The sequence below is a fragment of the Bufo bufo genome, chromosome 3 (genome assembly GCF_905171765.1).
Source record: "Bufo bufo chromosome 3, aBufBuf1.1, whole genome shotgun sequence".
Lineage (NCBI taxonomy): Eukaryota > Metazoa > Chordata > Amphibia > Anura > Bufonidae > Bufo > Bufo bufo.
The window spans coordinates 461,237,000-461,255,870 of record NC_053391.1 but is presented as its reverse complement, the minus strand read 5'-3'; the positions used below and the strand labels follow the sequence as shown (position 1 = coordinate 461,255,870).

Below are 18,871 nucleotides of genomic sequence, written 5' to 3'. Positions count from 1 at the left end.
GTCTCCTTGTAGCTGCCCCCATACAGTATAACATCTCCTTGTGGCTGCCCCCCATACAGTATAATGTCTCCTTGTGGCTGCCCCCATACAGTGTAACGTCTCCTTGTGGCTGCCCCCATACAGTGTAACGTCTCCTTGTGGCTGCCCCCATACAGTGTAACGTCTCCTTGTGGCTGCCCCCATACAGTGTAACGTCTCCTTGTGGCTGCCCCCATACAGTGTAACGTCTCCTTGTGGCTGCCCCCATACAGTGCAACGTCTCCTTGTGGCTTCCCCCATACAGTATAGCATCGTCTTGTGTTTTTTCTTTTAAACGGGTATTTATCGCAATAAACTTCTTAATATCGTTGTCGTCTGAATATTTTTGATATCGCCCAACCCTAGCTCAGCCTTACCCAAATAATGCAGTCTGGTTACCTTTCCTTCGGTTAGCCTTAGAGTTCCATACTTTGTGTTCCTCCTACTGATGTACAGGAAGGGTATATTCAGTAGGAGGCGCTAACACTTTTTTAATGCTTAGTATCACCCTTCTAGTGGCCACAGATAAAAGGATTTTACATGTAGTGCACAAAAATCATGCCAGTTTGATCCTTGAAATAATCTCGCTTAGGGTACTTTCACACCTCCGTTTCGGGGTCCACCTGTGAGATCCGTTTCAAGGCTCTCACAAGCGGCCCCAAACGGATCAGTTTAGCCCCAATGCATTCTGAATGGATGCGGATCCATTCAGAATGCATCAGTTTGGCTCCGTTCCGCCTCCATTCCGCTCTGGAGGCGGACACCAAAACGCTGCTTGCAGTGTTTTGGTGTCCGCCTGGCGGTGCGGAGCCAAACTGATCCGTCCTGACTTAAAATGGAAGTCAATGGGGACGGATCCGTTTACATTGACACAATATTGGTGCAATTGTAAATGGATCCGTCCCCCATTGACTTTCAATGTAAAGTCAGGACGGATACGTTTGACTTACACTTAGACTTTTTTTTACTAAGTGTATGCATTTATAGGTGCGGATCCGTTTGTGCAGATACCAGACCGATCCGCACATAACGCAGGTGTGAAAGTAGCCTTAATTTTCGCCTTTGATTCTTTAAAGTGACGCCTCACTATTAGGCTCATTCAGACGGCCAAATGCCGTGAGCATAAATGCGGATCCATTTTTTTGCGGACAGTTCAGCATGTCCACAAAAAAAGTATTGCATTCCGCAGTTTTGCGGACCCATAGACTTCAATGGGGCCACATCCTGATTTTCACTGACAAGTATAGGACATGTTTTATTTGTTTTGCGGAGCCGTAGAACAGAAGAAAAGGGGCCCCATGGAAGTGAATTGTTCTGCATCTGATCTGCCAAAGAAAGGGTTCCCCATTTTTTGCGGACAGCATACGGCTGTCTGAATATGCCCTTAAAGGGAGTCTGTCACCAGGAAATTCACTGTGGTTTCTAGGTTTAGCGTATGTGAATCTAATTAGGCTTTTCACTTAGTTATCTATTTCATTCTGGAGAAAAATTACTTTTGATCCATATGCAAATGACCAGTTAAGGCATGCCACTCTGTGCACCCTTGGCTTTTCTGCTTCCTCTGGCAGCCCCTCCATCTCCTTGATTGACAGGTCCAAGTTCGTGCATAGTTATCTCGCCTGGTCCTGTCAGTCAAGAAGAAGAGGAAGCAGGAAAAGCAAGGGTGCACAACGTGGCTTGGTCCAACCCTATGCACTTAACTGCTGATTTGCACATGGCTTAAATATCTGTCAGCAGAATCAAGTATTTTAAACCAGACATACTGCCTGGTAGGGTTGCTGCTGCTGATAAAAAGGATGCTTGTCTTTTGAAAATTGGTTGCAGCATCCCTTAATAAATAAAATAAAAAAACTTTGATTCTATATGGAAATGAGGGCTTTAGTGCAATGAGGGTTTTGATTAGCACTTGAAAGCTGAGGAATTGAAGCGCCCTGAAGGGTCTAAACCCCCCGCCTCGAACAGTGAAGCCCTCTTTTGCACAAAAGTGTTGGGAACACCGCAAGCTATTTTAATCACTTTAATCCGCATTATCAACCCTACCAGGCAGTATGCCTAGTTTAATAGGGTCCATCCTGATGACAGGTGCTCTTTAAAAGTACTTTTTTCTCTGAGAAATGTATTGCTGCGGCACTGTGCCTATTGGCTTTACCATTATCTGTACGGTTAGCAGATGTACCATCATTTTTCATTTGATTCTTTGTGGTTATATTTTTGGTATGTGCAGTGTAAAGTATAATCTTTACTACCTGGAAACCTTTCACCAGTTGCTGAATCTTTGTTTGGCTTTCATTTTATTCTCTCCACGGATTGTGTACTTTAGTACATTCTGTAACCCAGCTCAGAGTTATGGGGCTTTTTAAAGCAATTACGCCCTTTTACAAGTCCTGATTCACAGCCAGTTTTCAGGACGGATTAGAAAGTTGCTGATAATTATCTGATCGTTGAGCAGAGGCCGTCATCTTCTCTGTATGTGGACAAACTATCGCCACTGTGATGGCTCATCCCCAAGCAGCTTCATTGTTTGCCTGCAAGCGATGTGCCGCCAGTAAATTATTATTATATGTGCTGCATAAAAGATGCAAGCAGCGGCACACAAGGGCAAATATCAGGAACGCCATCTGGCCCATGTAATAGCATCTTCATAACAATAGGCATGCAGAGGAGAGATTCACTACGGCACTCACCAGTTCATAAAATAGTGTTCTTTATTTTATTTTCCTTAAAAGGGGTTATACAATAGTACAACTACCCCGCACAATGCCCGGGCCCCTCCTATAGATGATACTTACCTGGTCCCTGGCACCCGCGTCCCTCCAGATCCTTGCACGGCCACCATTGCATCTCCCAGTCACCCGCAATGCTAGGGAGGTGGGTCACAATCGTGGCCTGCTATTGGCTGCTTCTCCCTGTCACCGGATGTTTTGATCCGCGCGATAGAGAGATCCAGTGGTGGCTGTGCAGCGATCCGGAGGTATGCGGGTGCCGGGGACCAGGTAAGTATCGTCTATAGGAGGGGCCTGGGTATTGTGGGGGGGTATTTATACTATTGGATAACCCCTTTAAGACATCAACATAGCGAGATAAATGCATCATAACTCCAGACAACAGACTTTTGCGCTATATGTGCTTGTTCCTGGTCCAGAAATGTCTGTTTTCCAGAGTTATGATGCATCCACCTTGCGATGCTGATGTGTTTTCTGGACTGGTGAGTGCTGCTGTGAATCTGTCCCCTGCTTGCCTATTGATTTTACTGTGCTCTTTAATTAAACCGCATGGCGCCCTAGATCTGACTGGGAGAACTGGATTGGCTGGGATATTGTACCTCTGTGGATTGTCTTTCAAAATATCTTTACACTATGATAAATTATATTGTATTTTTATACAGTATATGCAGAATCACAGTGATCCTGGCAACATAGACTTGACCGTCAATATACTGACAATGGGTTACTGGCCAACCTATACCCCAATGGATGTGCACTTACCACCAGAGGTAGGCAAGTATAAGAAATTTTCCATTATAGCTACACTTGTTTTCTTGTACTATACAGGTTTTCATCTGAAGCTTTTCTCATTTTTTTCCATTATTTACTTATGAACTAGAGAACGATTTACATGATTATTAGAGTTTACATTATTGCTCGTACCCCTTTCTTTTACCAGTGCAGTAAAGTGTGTCAACCGTTGTATAACCCATGGACTCACTACAAAGATCCATAGGTTATTCCATTGTACAGGACTGCATGGTGGCAGTCGTGACCCACACACACCATGTGACCTCTGGCAGGACAATAAACATGCACTTGGCATTGTTTTCACCTCCATATGATTTTAGCATACAGTCTACCTCTTGTTATTTTGAAGCTAACTGAATGCCAAGGATCACATGACCTGTGCCATGGTTAGTCTTATTTATTCAGCCCATGGTGGCATTACAGAGGACATATTTGTGAGCTAAAGCATTTTTCGTTGTGCATAAGCAATGGTCTACTGCACTGGTAGGGCAGCGCGGTGGCTCAGTGGTTAGTATTGGTGCCTTGCAGCGTTACGGTCCTGAGTTCGAATCTGAGGACAACATCTACATGGTTTTCTCCCACACTCCAAAAAACAAATACATATACGTAGCCATGCATTTACTGACATAAGAACAGACATGTTCTTTTCTCATAGTCCTATAAGGCTACTTTCACACTAGCGTTTTTTTGCGGATCTGTCATGGATCTGCAAAAACGCTTCCGTTGCAATAATACAACCGCATGCATCCGTCATGAACGAATCTGGTTGTATTATGTCTTCTATAGCCATGACGGATCCGTCTTGAACTCCATTGAAAGTCCATGGTGGACGGATCCGTTTTCTATTGTGCCTGATTGTGTCATAGAAAACAGCTCTGCATTGTCAGGCGGACAGCAAAGCGCTACAGGCAGCGTTTTGGTGTTCGCCTCCAGAGCCGAATGAAGACTGAACGGAGGCAAACTGATGCATTCTAAGCGGATCCTTTTCCATTCAGAATGCATTAGGGCAAAACTGATCCGTTTTGTACCGCTTGTGAGAGCCCTGAACGGATCTCACAAACGGAAAGCCAAAGCACTAGTGTGAAAGTGGCCAAGTCATATTGAGTTGGAAGATGTGTTTTCTAACTTTTCCATCACCAGCCATTTTTATTCACATGGTCAGGTCTATATGTTATTATTTGTCTTTTCCTCCCTTTCAGATGGTAAAACTTCAGGAAATATTCAAGACTTTTTATCTTGGTAAACACAGTGGCAGAAGACTTCAGTGGCAGTCCACGCTCGGGCACGCAGTATTAAAAGCAGAATTTAAACAAGTAAGTGCACAGTGACTGCTTATCATAGACATGATTGCTTCATCGCTGTCATGTATTTTATTATCAGGCGCTGTGATCTAGTTACCTGTTATTTTGTCACGCCAAACATGATGTACATGCATTTGTATGGGGGAGGCGGAAGAGATAGCTGTCAGACAGCAATTATCTAAAGTGTCTGGGCAGCTTTAACCTTTTTCTAGGAGGCCAAAGTCTGAATGAGTCAGTCTTACATATCAAGACACTGTAAAATTCTGATAAGAAGTCACATGTTACACCATTTGCTTGAAGTGCACTTTTTTGCTGCATGGCTGGCATTTTGCAGTTTTTATTTTCACTCCCAACGTCTAAAATTCACAGTAAAACCATGTCATGTGATAAAGATTGCATCTTGCCGCTTGTTTGGTCATATCGCATTGGTCAAACAACAAGTTTCTCAAGCTGAGATGTCGAAGATTAAACTTGTGAGAAGAGGACATGGAGCTAGCAAATACTCTTCACGAAATGTGCTATACTAATTTATAGCTCGTCCTCTTACAGATTCATTGTTACCGGGCAGCAGATCGCTGTTTACACAGCTCAATTTTCTGCCCAGAAAGGATCATTGAGGTGTCTGCACCTACAATTATTTCTCCCCATGAACGAGAATTTTGCACGTTCATCAGATAATCTGCCGCACCTTTACACGGGGCGATTATCAGAAACTAAGTGTTTGTTCCCAATAATTGCCCTGTGTAAATCCAACATTAAGGCGTATTTACACATGCCAACTGAGCAGGCAATTATCAGGAATGAACCCTTCCTTCCTGATAACTGTCTGTTCGTCAGTGGAGGTAAAGAGATGATCACTCCCATAGATGGGGACAAGTGATGGCTACTATTTTTGGGCGGCAGATAGCTGTTTACATAGCTTGCTCTGCTGCCCAGAAACAATTTAGGTGTCCACATAAACAATGATTTTACACGGGACGATTATTGAGAACAATTGTTCATACTACTGTTCCTCCCCGATAAATAGCCTGACAATTGCCCCTTGTAACTCCTGTTTTAGTGTGTATGCACAGATCGCTATCAGTCACTGATAGTTGTACAGGGGGGTGGTCGTAAGTGCAGAAAAAGCAGAGATATAAATGTAGAATTTACATGTTTTACTGAATCTTTTCCCACAAATATATATATATTTTAATCTGCTAATTACCTTGCATTTTGTGTTGATGGGTCCTCCTGAAGACTTAGAATTAATTATGTACGACTGAATAATTCTATCAATTCAAGTCTATTCTGCACCAGACTCAGCACATCAGTGCCTGAATACGAAGTTGCCCACCAAGCGGGACTGGGGGTCAGGTACCCTCCGTATTGATATAGATGTGGGTTCCAGAGGAGGGACTTGTATCAGATATTTATGGCCTATTCAGTGTATATTGTATAAGGTCTGAGATGGGAACACCACTTTAATTATAATTTATCCTGGTTCTCTAGTGCCAATAGTCCTATTCAGGCAGTGCTGAAAGTGCTTTGGGTGCTGTGCAAAGTGATGTGAACCCTTCAGATATTCTCTTATGATGTATTTATATAAGCCATTTAAAAAGATAAATCAGAGATGCTCTCCAGATCTCTGCTGATATTGTATGTACAATGTATTTAGTCAATGTAGTCCCTGATTTCAGTTAGACGTTTGCCATGGGATGCTGCTTCTTTACATTGCATTGTGTATTGGGAGTTGTAAAGGTTTGACCAGATTTTTTTCCCACGGTCGTATGTAAATGTGTAAATGTATTGTCATATATCCAGAATGATCAAACACTGTATAGTGAAGTCCTTTAAATCCCTTCTTGGTGAGGACATTTTAAGTGCCAGATGACTGGACAGGCAAACTTATAGCTATACAAAAAACTTGTACTCATAAAATATACAAATCTATAAAACAAAGTAATACACGGTTTGAATTTTATTCCATACCCCTTTTAGTGGTCACATACTTTGCGTCCATAGTAATGTAACGTGTAATGTTGCTGTATCATCATTTGTTGCCATCATTATGTAGGAAATGTGGTTTTAAGAAGAACACACAGGCAATGCAGTCACATGACATCTCACTATGGATGTGGCCTAATTAAACCATAGGATGGAGACTTTAATGGTATATGCCAAATTTTATTTTTACAATTTTTTTTATTTATTTTTTATATCTGGTCCTGCTCTGATCTTTTAAAGTCTAGAGATGCATAAAATGTGCTAAAATCCGAGAGATGAATTCCATGTGATTATCTGCTTGATTTTCTGACAGATCTTTCTTTACTACTGACAAGGATTTAGTTACTTTTATTTCTTGAACTTGTTTCTCTAGGAGAAGAAAGAACTTCAGGTATCTTTGTTTCAAACCCTGGTGCTTCTCATGTTCAACGAGGGAGATGAATTCAGCTTTGAAGAAATTAAACTAGCTACAGGATTAGGTGAGAGAAAGATTGTCATATTAGCAATGCCGTATTACACACCCAAGTATAAAGGTAGCTGTAACAGCCTCCATAGATGCTAGCCAAACTACTATTCCTGCCAACTATTGTACCTGTACACTTGTAGGCTTAGGCGTATCGAGTGTGTATGTGTTCTCGCAGTGACTTGTGACATGTCAGTGGGGAAGATTAGGGACACCCCTTCATACCCAGGTTTGGCTGACCTTCACTTAATGTTCATGGCGAAATTTAGAGACTCTTTAGGGTACATTCACACAACAGTTTGTGTTTTGCAGTCCGCAAAACACGGATACTGGCCGGGTGCATTCCGCATTTTGCTGAACGCACACAGCCAGTGCTATGATAGAAATACCTATTATTGTCTGCAATTGCAGACAAGAATAGGACATGCACAATTTTACATTTTTTTGCAGGGCCGTGGAACGATAGTACAGATGCAGACAGCACGGTTGTGTGAATGTACCCTTTGGGTGCACCTTTTGGCCTGTGTGTTCCGTTTATATCTGATTTAGGTGGAATGTTGCAGTTAAAATTGTGCCAGCTTTTCAACTTTTGTCTTCCCCCACAGCCACCGAACCCCCCCCCCTCCCCCCCCCCAAAAAAAAAAATGGGAATGAAAAAGAAGTGCATTCAAGCTTTTGTACTCCATTATCAAAGGTTAAAAGGTGCAGACGTATGACTTCATATAATAGGTAAACAAGAAAATCTTGCACACCATTCCAAATGCACCAGATTTATTAAAGAGAGTGCACAATTCATGGCAACTACACTCTCAAATTTAATTGGTGCAAAATGTGCTATTGTGGAGGCATTTTTTTTAATCAAACCCACCAGAAGCCCATTCAGAAGTCTGTAAAGGGGTATTCCGTTATAACAAGTTATCCCGCATCCACAGGATAGGGGATAACTATCAGATCAGCTCTCCCATAGACATAAATGGAGCAGTGGTGCACATTTCTAACCAGCTGCTTCATCCATTTCAAAGAGGCTCCAAAGGGTACAGGGCCCCAGTTTTTGTTATCGTTGAGGGTTCCAGCAGTAGGACCCCCACCAATCTGATAGTTATCGATATCCTGTGGATAGGGGATAACTTGTTGTAACCGGAATACCACTTTAATTCACAATTTTTTAGTCACACAGCAGTTTTGTGCAAGTGTTCCAATATATCCTATTAACCTCTTAAAGAGGTTGTGCCACAGATAGAAACCTATTCCACTCAACAGATATCCCTCTTATATCACTTTCCCCAAATACCACCATTAAGCAAAACTGCCTTATTCCAAAAATTTTAGCCTACAATTTGACCTTGTGGCAAATCTGTTTTGATATTCAGTGGCTGGTTACATCCTGCATTGGAGCCTTGTAATGTAGGATGTGTCATTAGTAAGAACAAGGGGCCTGGTTAGTGTCACATGGTCTGCTGTTGTCAGGTCACACCTCAGTGCCCTAAGGGCATGATCGGACAGCAGTCACATGACAAACCAGGAGGTAAGATTCAAGCAGGGGGATAAGAGAAAACTGCAAAAGAGGTAAATCTGAAAAAAACAATCCAAGGAGGAATGGAAGCTAAAGTAATAGATTAAAATAAACTTTAGAGTGAAAAGTAACACTTTAACATGATATCATGTACAAGTGCGTCATACGTGCGTTGGGTGTGTATGAAGTGGCCTCAATTCACAGCAGTTCCTGGCTTTGTTTTAAAGCTGACCCCTACCCACAGTGACTGCACCTATGCCTGCCATGGTAATCTTCCTGTAAAGTCCTGCCAGAGGCAGGGCTTAATAGAGAGATTTCATAAGCACCATACTTCTTGTATCACAGTCTACACTATGTTTAAGTCCCCTAGGGGGACTAAAAGTAAGAAAGAAATAAAAAAAAAATTATAAAGTACTAAAAATTTTAATTCCAGTATAAAAATATATAAACATAATTGTTATTGATGTGTCCAAAAATTAACAAACTAATTAGGGTATGTTCACATTGCACCTTTTGACATCGGAAATTTGGTGTGTATTTTGTGCCAGAAAGCCACGGGCAGCTGCACAGAATCTGCCTCCCCTTGTTCTCAATGGGAGTTCACGCTGTGGTTTTTAGTTGTGACCAATGTGAAGGAAAAACATATTCTTTCTTGACACAGCCACACAGAAAACAACAGTCTCCAATTGAGAATGCCTGGTCGCTTTTTGTCACAGAATCCATGCCAAATTTCTGTTGTGGAAATACGCATTTTGAGCACACCTTTTAAACTATTAAAGTATTTATCCTGCACGGTTGACACTGTAACGGAAAACTAATCAAAATGCTTGAATCACGCTTTTATGGGTCATCTCACCTCCCTTAACAGAATTGTATAAAAAGTAATCAAAAAATGTCTCATACAACTAGTTAGATACAAATATACAGCTATATGAAGGGAAAAGTAAAAAAAAAAAAAAAAAAAAGTTATGGCTCTTCGAAAGCTGGGAGGGAAAAATTTTAATTGGCTGGCTTCTTAAAGTGTAACAGTCATTCATTTATTTTTTTTTTTTGTAATTTATAGGGGCAGTGATGCTGACCATTTTTGTAATATACTTTGATTCCTGAAATTGTACATTTCTATTAGAAAATAGCCTTTAAGTGGCCCATTTTGAGCCTTAGCAATACTCTTCTGTTTACATAACTGCGGATACTTGCTCAAAACAGAGGAGCGTTGCTAAGCCTCAAAATGGGCCACTTTAGAGCTATTTTTCTAATAGAAATGTACAATTTCAGTAATTAAAGTATATTACAAAAATGGTCTGTATCACTGCTCCTACACATTACAAACATAAAAAAAAGAACGACAGTTACACTTTAAGGAGTTAGGGTATATCCAGGGCCTTGTTCTTGAGATATGAGCATGTCCCTGTGGTGGACCCGCTCCTATTGGACATTTACAGCCTATCCCGTTGATGTGCCAGAAATGTTTGGATGGGACAACCTTTTTAATACTGTAGTTACCCTTTGTGAAACGTAAGGTTACTAGTTTCTGATATATTGTGGTGATCTTGTGTCCTTGTCAGAGGATAGTGAGCTGAGACGAACTCTACAGTCACTTGCTTGTGGAAAAGCAAGAGTGCTGAATAAAACGCCAAAAAGTAAGGACGTTGAAGATGGAGATAAGTTTAACTTTAAGGAGGACTTTAAGCACAAGTTATATCGAATTAAGATCAACCAAATTCAGATGAAGGAGACGGTGAGATGCTTTATTTTTTTATATTAATCAGTTCTTTACTTTAATTTTCTCTTCGTAACATAAGACAAATGAGGCTCTTCATTATGTCATTGCAGGTGGAAGAACAGGTTACCACGACAGAAAGAGTTTTCCAAGACAGACAGTACCAGATTGATGCAGCGATTGTACGCATTATGAAAATGAGAAAAACCCTTACTCACAACCTTCTGGTCTCTGAACTATATAATCAGTTGAAATTCCCTGTAAAGGTAAATAAAGATTTTGTGTATGTTCTGTAAATTTTTCATACAACAATATTTTATCTTTAATGGGTTGTTTAAAGAATTGTACCTCCCACAGTCTACAGCAATTGGAAGCCAAAACTATTAAAAGGGGGCAGTAGTAACTCATAAAACTTAACTTTTAATAGATAGAAAATAAATGAAGCTAGGAGAAAAAAGTACACAATCCTTCTGGTAACTACAGCCCCCAATTATTGCCCAGAAGGTCCCAATGGATCTATACCATACCAACATACAACAAATGACCCTAAGTAGGGTGTATAGGGTGGATTGGTAAAAAATAGATGGTTCTTACCAGTCCAGAGATTCTACAGGGTGTGGACGTGGCCTTGGATCAGGATAGGTGTATGGTAGCTCTGTTCCTTTGATGCCCCAGCCTTCTTGTTCATCTAGTATTGCTTTGGTCCATCCATTTTGTGGGATATGGATATGGCTCAGGAACAGGTTACAGATGTCATGTCTATCTTGTTGCTACTCTTGGTTTTGGTTGGTTTTCATCTTAAGTCACATCTGGTAGATATAAACGAAATAACCGAATCCTATACTGTTCCTAGTATGCCCTTTCATGGCTATCGACGACCCTAATGACCTCCTAATACGGAGTCATCACCCTGAAAAGAGCGGCCACGTCCAGAACCTTTCCCTTTCTGGAGACCCTAGACAGCCCTACCACTATACAAAACTATATTGTAAGAACAGTGCCCAAAGAACCAAAAAATAATATTTTTTTTAAAACAAAAAAACTGTGTCAAAAACCCCCACACAAAATTCAAAAAGAGTATGTAAAAACAAAGAGAATTTGTAGTGTCCCAATGCGTTTCATCAGTTTTTTAGCCCCAGAATCAACAGGGGACACGAGGCTGAGGTGTCCTTAACAGCCGTGGACAATCTAAGTCCACGTCCACATAGCTGGAAGTAAAAATAGCAAGTCACTGACCCTAATGTAGATAGAAAAAGAGAGTATAAGTGACCGGCACCTCAAAATCTTACGGGAGGGACATCGTCACGATCCCTACTTTGTGCTTAGGATGGCAGCGTTTGTATAGCAGCGCTAGCCTCACCCCTACGCGGGAGCACTAACTAGTCCCAGTGCCCCAGCTTAGTGTACCAAATGTTCGGCACGTACCTGTGGGCCGCGTTGGTTTAATGATTTAAATGCTCCCCGGCATTCCCCCGCTTTCCCGCCTCGTGCCGCGTCCTATGACGCTAGCACGTTAATACGTCAACTCGAGCATGCATGCCGCGGTCTGGAGGGGGCGTGGTCAAGGACACCCTGGTGTACGGGTGTTATTCTGCCTATCCTATGCATAGTGGGCGGAGAAGAAGGGCGGTACTTCAATACGGAGAGAAGTCCTTCCCTATTACATTAAAGCCCTGTCAATTATCATGGGCTAGATATGGAGCACTGCATGATTACTCTACAAACGCTCGGGGCTGAAGTTAGACATTTAAAGGCTGGCTATCTGGCTAGCAGGCCACAACAAACAAAACTGGCCAGCCGAACTGACCAATGATATATTTGAAGAGGAATTAAAATTAAAACAAATCTGGAATGAGCAAAATATGCTGCTGAATGAACGTGTGTACAATTTACGGTATAAGCCATCTAAGTGTACACAGGTAGATCAGATGAAGTAGCTAAAATTCAGCTGCTCATTTAGGCCATTGGGGCTGGAGGTGTTTAATTTAAAAATCCTCCAGCACTCACTCCCTTTGTAGGATATGTCTTTCCCAGTCACCTCCTCGCTATGACCTATGGACATGTTCAATCCCTTTAAATTTGACAGCAGTCACCCGTCCTTCATGAGTCGTATGAACATGTCTAGCAACTGGGGTCTCCCTATTGTTGCGTATGTCATTTAAATGCTTGCCCACACGAAGGCAAAATTCTCTACGTGTTTTCCCTACGTATTTGGTACCACATTCACAGGTCAATAAATATATTATCCCCGTGATGCGACAATGAAATCACGTATAAGATGGACGTTCACTGTCTCTCCCCCAATGAAGGACTTTCCAGGCTGTATGAAGCTACAAAAACTGAAATTTTCACATCTGAAACTGGACCGTCAAGTCTAGTGTCTGGTCTATCTGGTGGGGTATAGTGGCTGTGTACAATGTGGTCCCTCAAACCTCTTCTGTATGTAATGGCTGATTGAGGGCCTACAGCATCTGTTAGGTCAGGATCCATTCGTAAAATATCCCATTTCTGGTGGATAATGTTCCTAACTTCTGTTGCAGCTGCATCAAAAGTTCCTATTACTCTAATCCCACCAGATGTAGTCTGGTCAGAACGACCAGTAGGGTGCAATAGGGAAGTGCGTGTATGTTGCAATGTCCACGGCTGTTAAGGACACCTCAGCACTGTGTCCTCTGATGATTCTGGGGCTAAAAAAGTGTAGAAACGCGTCGGGGCACTACAAAGTCCTCTTTTTGAATTTTGTGGGTGTTTTTGGACACAGTTTTTTTTGTTTTAAAAAATAAATAAAAGAATTCTAGTTCTTTGGGCACTGTCCTCACAATATAGTTTTGTATAGTGATAGGGCTTGCATAGAGTGTGGACTTCTCTTTAACCAACTGATCGGCAGAGGTCCCCAGTGTCAGACCGCCGCCGACTTAATATTGATGACCTATCCTGAGGATAGGTCATCAATATTAAAATCCCAGAAAACCCCTTTAAGAAAATGGTCTGCAAAGGGTCCTCCAAGTTCAGCAGTCGAGTTCCAAATTTCTTCACTTCATACGGTACCTGCCAAGTCCCTATGTCTGGCCCTTGTTATTGGGGTCACCCTAAAAATGCGTTCTTTAAAAAAAAAAAAACAGGATACACCTTCAGCCTGCTACTCCAATTTGCTGCAGTTTTCATCCTTATGGATATTTGTACATTTCTGTTGCTCAGTAATAACATGAAGTTGTGTTTTTTCCCAGCCTGGAGACCTGAAGAAGAGGATTGAATCATTAATTGATAGAGACTACATGGAAAGGGACAAAGAAAACTCAAAGCAGTACCATTACCTGGCATGAGGAACTTGCCGCCGCTGTGGTAGTGTGGTGAAGACGTAGATAGACATTAAGTGCTCACCTAAGGTTTATTGGCAGAGCAGCAGACGCTTGACATCCCAGCATTAATAAACCTTAGTAATATTCAATTAGTATTATAGGTAATTTTGTTTTGTGTGACTGTTTAAAGGATGTTCTACTAATTATTTTTGGCATATGCGCATAATAATATGTAGCCTTCTGTTTCCCCAGTCAGCAGTGACATGTACTTTATTTCCGCTCATATTCTTCCATATTATTTTGGCTTGTCACACTCATCACCACTGCAACAACCAGTAGGCCCTTAATGCTGCAATCCTTATTATTGGTTGAGAGCCGAATTAAATTGCAGGAAACCCAGCTATTACAGTATATACTCTGTTCTTTTTAAAGGACACCTGTCAGCAGATTTGTAGCTATGAAACTGCTGACCTGTTACATGGGCGCTTGGCAGCTGAAGGGCTCTGTGTTGGTCCCATGTTCATATGTGTCTGCATTGCTGAGACATATGAAGTCTTAATAAATGCAAATGAGCCTCTAGGAGCAACATGGGCGTTGCCGTTACACCTAGAGGCCCCACTTTCTCTGCAACTGCTGCCCCCTCTCCACTTTGATAGGGCTAGGCAGTGAAAACCTCATCGTGCCTGCCCCTTTCAAACCAGGTGCATAGGGAATGGCAGTTGCAGAGAACGCCAAGTCTTTAGGAGTAATGGTAACGCCTCCATTGCCCCTAAAGGCTCATTTGCATATATTAAAGCTTAATTTTTCTCAGCAATGCGGACACATATGAACATGGGACGAACACAGATGACTTCAGCAGCCAAGCGCACATGTAACAGATCAGCCAGTTTCATAGGTACAAATCTGCTGACTGATACCCTATAGAATTACAACTAAACTATAAACTGTGTATCTACGCTTTAATACTGGGCACCTGCTTTACAGGCTGTGAAGTTGGGAAATATCCGCCTATAGACAAAGCCATAATGTGGCACAATGCTGCAGGTGTTTATGCCAACTTTATCCTAGGGTGAACCATTTCTGCTTTCAGTGTCATTCAGGGTCCATTCACACTTTCCGTGAATGTGTCCGCACCCGTTCTGCAATTTTGCGGAACGGGTGCCGGCCCATTCATTCTCTATGGGGCAGGAATGGATGTGGACAGCACACAGTTTTCTGTCCGCATTTTCAGGGCGCGCCCCCCGATCTTCCGGTCCGCGGCTCCGGAAAAAAATAGAACATGTCCTATTCTAGTCCGCAATTGCAGACAAGAATATGTAGTTCTATGGGGGTGCCGGCCAGGTGTATTGCAGATCCACAATACACTACGGACATGTGAATGGACCCTTACTCTATTTTCCACAGTCTGTGACATAACAGCTTGTCACTGTCCGTGTGCTGGCTAACATATGAACTAGTGATTCTGCCTGACTTTCAATGACAATTCAATATAACATGTAAGGATTCCCTTCTCTGGTAGAATCCGAGTATCTTTACCTGACAGAGCAACTGATTTGCCATTGTCTCATTCTGAAGTGATAACACTGCAAACAGCCATTGGTGGAGATTACCAGAGTACTTTACCCGAGTGATTAATCAAGGTCGCTCATATTACTGTACTAGTATATTACACGTCTCCCACCATTGCACATGAAATGTACTGAACATTATTGCTGCCTTGAGAGGTAATTGACCTTTATTAATCATTCCCGCTGGAGCACTTAGTAGGGTTTTTGAAAGAAAAGCCTCACCACAAATAAGTTATTGCTGCCGTTTTCAGAAGAGCTTTCAATATGCAATTTCTAAGCGTAAATGACATTTGAATGAGGACATTTGTACACTGTAAACAATGTAAAAAGATATGGGTATTTGCATTTGCTAATAAAATTATTTAAGGCACAAATGTCTGTATTTGTATGAAGTGGCATACTATCAAAGCTAATTTTCTGTTTCTTCAAAGTGGGAAGACTTGTTGAGCTATCTCTCCCAAATTCCCCATGTACCTCCATGCTAGGCCAAGCGTTTGTGTCTTCGATGGGAGCGAGAAAAAAGCCGCAGCCAGACGCTTCTGGCTTATCTTCCAGAAGAATAAAAGGATTAGGTGTTGAAATTGAAAAGGCTTAGGACTCGTGCACAAAAAACTTATTTTCTTTCTGTGTCCGTTCCGTTTTTTTTAGCGGACTGTATGCGGAACCGTTCATTTCAATGGGCGCACAAAAAAACGGAAGTTGTTCCATGTGTATTCCGTTTACATTTGTCAGTATGTCCGTTCCGCAAAAAAAATAGAACCTGTGCTATTATTGTCCGCATTATGGACAAGGATAGGACAGTTCTATTATGGGCCAGCTGTTCCCACCAATCTGATATAGATGACCTATCTTGAGGATTAGTCATCAATATAAAAAAGCAGACCACCCCTTTAAGAAAGTGTTCTTCCATAGGGCCTCCTGGCATGTGGCACTCAGGCTGTGTGAAACCTCAGATATTTTATGCCTGGAACAGGCAATGGCTTTGAAGTCCATTACATTAGTGTGAGCTTGGCTTAATAGTGATACCTATACCAATAGCAGCTATTTCCTGGCATACACTGTGTATGTTGATCTGTAGCACTGACACTTAAGCTGGTTATACATTTGTGATCACTGTTGGCCAAACTCTCGCTCTTCTGATCTGCCCATACATATACGTGCTAAGCTGCACATGCATTAGTAGTGAATGGAGAGAGGAAAGAAAGCTGCTGCAAGACACATCAGGCAGTGGCATACCTCTCCAAGGACAAAAGGATTGGGCATGTTAAAATCCAGCATACCCAATCCATACTTCCCCGACATAAGCATTGGCAGAACGCCATACACATTGGATGGTCAGCCAAACCCTGTTAAATCAGTGGATTCAGCCATAGACCTAATTCTTGTAGAGCCTGCACTTAGGAGTTTTCTATTAGGTTGGATCATGTTCTTCTTAGTAACTGGTTGTAGACTATGAATAAATGTTTTATTTATTAATAAGTTCCATAAAGGGTCTGATCATATATTTCATAGACATTTGAATCCAACTATTAGAGTATGTGGACATCATAGAGGGGGATGCCCAGACCCTCCTTTATGACCCTCCTTTGGGAGAATGCTTGGCTTCCCACAGTTTATCCTGCAGAATCAGCTGTTTATTGGGGCTGTCAAAACTGGACCTATTACAATCAGCTGATTGCATCGGCTTCCAATGAGACAAGCCCTTTAAGACTGGATCCACCAGCAATGAAATATTTGCAAAGGCTGCCTGATGGATCTGACAGGTTGTTTCTAGTTTTCTCGGAAGAAAATGTGTCACCAAAATGTTTTTCTGCCAGTTAAAACCAGATAGCAGCGGAATTTGTAGAATTTTTTTTATTCTGTTTCCTGAACGTGATTATGGGGGCGGCCATCTTGCCTGGGCTGTTCTTAACAGCTTTTAGAAAGCATTAAGAAAATTGCTTTACGGCAGCCACATGGGCCATAAACACAATGATCAGGAGGGGACCCTATTGACTTATATGGGAGAGTTTTCTAGGCATGCTCTATGACCTGTGCAGAGGTCATTGTACAAGCAAAGAATAGATAAGCTTTGACAATCGCCTATTGTGAATGGTGGATCCTGTCTTATCTTATCTGTCTTATCTGCATTCATCTCCTACAGGTTCCTGTGGATATCACTCCATCCAGAGACTGAATTCTATAAGCTGATCTATATTCCTTCTTTTTCCATTACGCCCCATGACAGCACCTGTGAGAGATCCTCCTCCTTCCGGACAGGAAACAGGAACTTCCCAGATCTTTAAATTGGTCCCATGCCTTCCACCTTCAGTTCTTTCCTGTTTCCTGTCCAGGGACAGGAGGATTTCTTTCCAGGTCTATTTTGTGGCTGCAGGACCTCTAGGGTTAAGACGAAACCTAGTGGAGGTACCTGTCGGCGTAAGTCTCCACTAGGAGCCGCTGAGAAGTCCGGCGTCTGCATTTTCTTCCCTTCTTCGGAGCCATGGGGGGATGCCTGGGCTGCCTCGTGTCCCTGCCTGCCGGCGAAGTCGCGGCATGAGGGGGGAGCTGCGTCTTCCCTCTCATTGAGGCTGGCTGTGCTGGACGCGCGCGTCGCGCCGGAAGTGACGCGTGCGTTCCACCGGCCGGAAGGGGAGGAGCTAAAACATGGCGGGCGCTGCGCGGCCCATTTGAAAAAGGGAACGCCGGCCAGCCAGCGTCGAGGGAGTAGCAGCAGGATCGACTGGCACAAGCGGCACCTACAGCCCTCGATTGCCCCCCTTTACACAGCACGATGATGCAGGAAGAAGGGGATGTACAACAGCGCACCGACAGACAGGAGCAGCTTTTGGAACCCAGCATGGTACTCCTGGGGGTAAGAGGGGTTAACCCCCACCATCTCCCTTTGGGGAGTTATTATTTTGGCCAGGTTAAACTGATGGGATGTTTTATTAAATGCAGGCTAAAGAGGCCCCAAGGAAAGCTTCCCACAAAAGAGCTAAGGAGTGTGGAATCTGCAAGAGGAAGTTGGATTCATCTTACTCCAAGACATGTTGTCAGCCATGTCTGGATAAGTTAGTGGCAGAGGAGTCGCCATCTTTATTACAGAGTATCCAGAATTTAGTAAAAAATGAAGTCCGTTCTTCCGTAGAGGAGCTTAGAAAATCCCTGCCTAGCTCATCCAGGCATAAGAAGGCCCAGGCGGTAGCGGAGGATACTACGGACTCCGAGTCTGAGGAGGGCGCTATTGTAGACTCAGATTCCTCTTCCGAGGTTTTGACAGGGAAGCCGTTGTTTAGAGCTGAAGATACGGACCTATTATTGAAGGCGGTTAGATCCACGATGGAGCTGGGGGAGGAAAAGGAGTCCAGGTCTAGACCAGAGCTGATGTTTGAGAGCCTTAAGCCCAAAAGGTCTAGAGTTTTCCCCATTCAGGACTGTATAAAGGACCTGATTAAACGTGAATGGGAGAAGCCCGATAAAAATTTTTTTATCCCTAGAGCGGTCAA

General features: G+C 42.6%; 1 protein-coding gene across 2 annotated transcripts in view; it reads left to right on the top strand.

The window, feature by feature from the left end:
* Positions 1-15,582, top strand: part of CUL4A (cullin 4A) — an 87,667-nt gene extending 72,085 nt beyond the window's left edge. For both annotated transcript variants that reach the window (XM_040425184.1, XM_040425185.1), the window contains exons 16-21: positions 3,404-3,511; positions 4,733-4,846; positions 7,194-7,299; positions 10,362-10,534; positions 10,630-10,782; positions 13,744-15,582. In XM_040425184.1, coding sequence (XP_040281118.1) covers positions 3,404-3,511; positions 4,733-4,846; positions 7,194-7,299; positions 10,362-10,534; positions 10,630-10,782; positions 13,744-13,839 — 750 coding nt within the window. In that variant the 3' untranslated portion in view covers positions 13,840-15,582. The remainder of the gene's footprint in view (positions 1-3,403; positions 3,512-4,732; positions 4,847-7,193; positions 7,300-10,361; positions 10,535-10,629; positions 10,783-13,743) is intronic.
* Positions 15,583-18,871: the final 3,289 nt, after the last annotated feature.